Source organism: Physcomitrium patens, chromosome 19 (genome assembly GCF_059467195.1).
Source record: "Physcomitrium patens ecotype Gransden chromosome 19, ASM5946719v1, whole genome shotgun sequence".
NCBI lineage: Eukaryota > Viridiplantae > Streptophyta > Bryopsida > Funariales > Funariaceae > Physcomitrium > Physcomitrium patens.
The window spans coordinates 14,270,131-14,272,439 of NC_143428.1; the positions used below are offsets into that span (position 1 = coordinate 14,270,131).

A 2,309-nucleotide genomic window follows, 5' to 3' on the forward strand; every position below is an offset into this window, starting at 1 on the left:
TTCTTCATGCAATCACCACAAGATTATTTCCAAGACCCTAGCAACAACACTCACACAAATATCATCTTGGCGTTATACTTCTCACACGAATCAATCAATTATTTCATTTATTCGCAAGCCATGCGCATAACGAACAGTGTCATGTGGATGGATGATGGAAGGAGCACGAGGCGTTTTTATCATCCTTCCAAAGCATGGTTATGGGTCGAGGTGGGGGGGGGGGCACGGCCATGGGGTGCGAGACCGAGGGCGAGAGAACGAGACGGCGGGGAAGTAGGGAGGAGGGGGGGGGGGGATCCAACATCGCCACCTTATCTAATCAGAGCTCGACTCTGCCAATCAGCCTTACCTCTGCGATGCTGCTGTGCCATGCGTGGCGCCACTCTCCAATCTTATATCCTTACCGGCGCTGCACCGCACTGCAGCATAGTGTGTTCTAGTCTTGCCCTTTGCTCTTCGCTGTGTTCCCCCCTCTCCGCTCTATTCGTCGAAACAATGGCGGCCGCCACTGCATGCGCTTCGACCACCTTCGCCGGGCAGTCTCTGCTCCGGCCTGCCAATGAGCTCGCCCAGAAGGTGGGTTCCAACCAGGCCCGCGTCGTGATGAGGGGCAGCAAGTCCAGCAGCGGCAGCATGTGGTACGTTTTCTTGGTTTTTGACTGGGACATGTGCTATTGGAATAGCGTGTCTCGCATTCTGTGAGCTTGTTGTGTACTTGCCTATCAAGTGCAATAGGCTAAACCTCAGATTTTCATTGGAATGGGGTGCACCGAGTATTTCACCTAATAGCCTTTCCAGGCGTTGTGCTAGCGCCTGCTAATCTTGAGTTATTTTGCAGTTGTCGTTTTGTTTTGTATCATTGGCCACCCTCCGCCGTGTAGGTGGAATGTTTCGAATTCAATGTCACTGTCCACAATTACGAGTGCAGTCTTCTTTTTTCGGTGTTACTGTTGCTATTTCGCGCAGAGGGAATTGTTCGCATCATGTTGACATCGTCGTTCTTAGAGCCGATGTTGACCACCAAAGGAATTTTTTGAGAGCTCTAGTTAATCAATACATGCAATGCTGCAGGTACGGTCCCGACAGGCCCCTGTTCTTGGGTCCTTTCTCCGGTAACACCCCCTCCTACTTGAAGGGCGAGTTCCCTGGTGACTACGGATGGGACACTGCTGGACTCTCCGCCGACCCCGAGTCATTTGCCCGGAACCGTGCTCTTGAGGTACCACTTTTCCTGACATTGATTGAACTACTCACCATTCTCTTGATAACCTACCACTGGGTTAAGGGCTGTGCCCCCACAATTCACCAATATGCGCTGGGTGTAGGGATTGAGTTGTTAAATTGTATGCGCAGTTGATTCATGGAAGATGGGCTATGCTCGGAGCCCTTGGCTGCATCACCCCCGAGCTTCTCCAGAAGTACTCCCGTGTGACTCTCAAGGAGCCAGTATGGTTCAAGGCCGGTGCTCAGATCTTCAGCGATGGTGGTTTGGACTACCTCGGCAACCCCAACCTCATCCACGCTCAGAGCATTCTCGCTGTGTGGGCCGTCCAGGTCGTACTCATGGGCGCAGTTGAGGCATACCGAACCAATGGTCTTCCCGGAGTCGGTGAGGGTGGCGACCTTTACCCCGGAGGCAAGTACTTCGACCCCTTGGGTTTGGCTGACGACCCCGAGACTCTCGCTGAGTTGAAGGTGAAGGAGCTCAAGAACGGCCGTCTGGCTATGTTCTCTATGTTCGGATTCTTTGTCCAAGCCATTGTGACCGGAAAGGGCCCCCTGGAGAACTTGTTGGATCACCTCGCCAACCCTGTTTCCAACAACGCTTGGGCTTTCGCCACCAACTTCACCCCCGGGAACTAGATTAAGTAAGATTGTGGTCGACTAGTATCTGTCCATTGTATGGCTGCGTTGCAAGAAGCTGTAACATAGAGGTAGCCGTTTCTGATGTCCGTGCTGTTTGCTCCTTCATGTAAATGTCGATTTGTCAGGAAAATGGATCCTCATTCCTCCACTTACGCTTTCCCCACAGGCAGATCTGTTATAAAGGTTTCGAATTTAACTAGTCATCATAGTTGATACCTAAATCACAATCAACTATGATGACTATGACGAATTTGATTTTGGTACTCTATCAAGATTCAGTGATTAAATGCCGAGAAATGAGATCTAACTACATCAGCTTTTGAATCAAATATCGTACATCAAATCGTTGATTCTATGACAACAATACGAAGTTGGCAGTCTCAAACGTATCACTGTAAACTATTATCAAATTCAGTTAGACATATCTCAAATCCCTCACAGTT

At 50.0% G+C, this 2,309-nt stretch overlaps 1 protein-coding gene across 1 annotated transcript; it reads left to right on the forward strand.

Moving 5' to 3' along the window:
• Positions 1-435: 435 nt before the first annotated feature.
• LOC112296073 (chlorophyll a-b binding protein, chloroplastic) lies at positions 436-2,014 on the forward strand. Its single transcript, XM_024548210.3, has 3 exons — positions 436-638; positions 1,072-1,219; positions 1,354-2,014. Exons 1-3 carry the CDS (start codon positions 496-498, stop codon positions 1,861-1,863), a joined length of 801 nt encoding a protein of 266 aa, XP_024403978.2. The 5' UTR covers positions 436-495; the 3' UTR covers positions 1,864-2,014.
• The last annotated feature ends 295 nt before the right edge of the window (positions 2,015-2,309 follow it).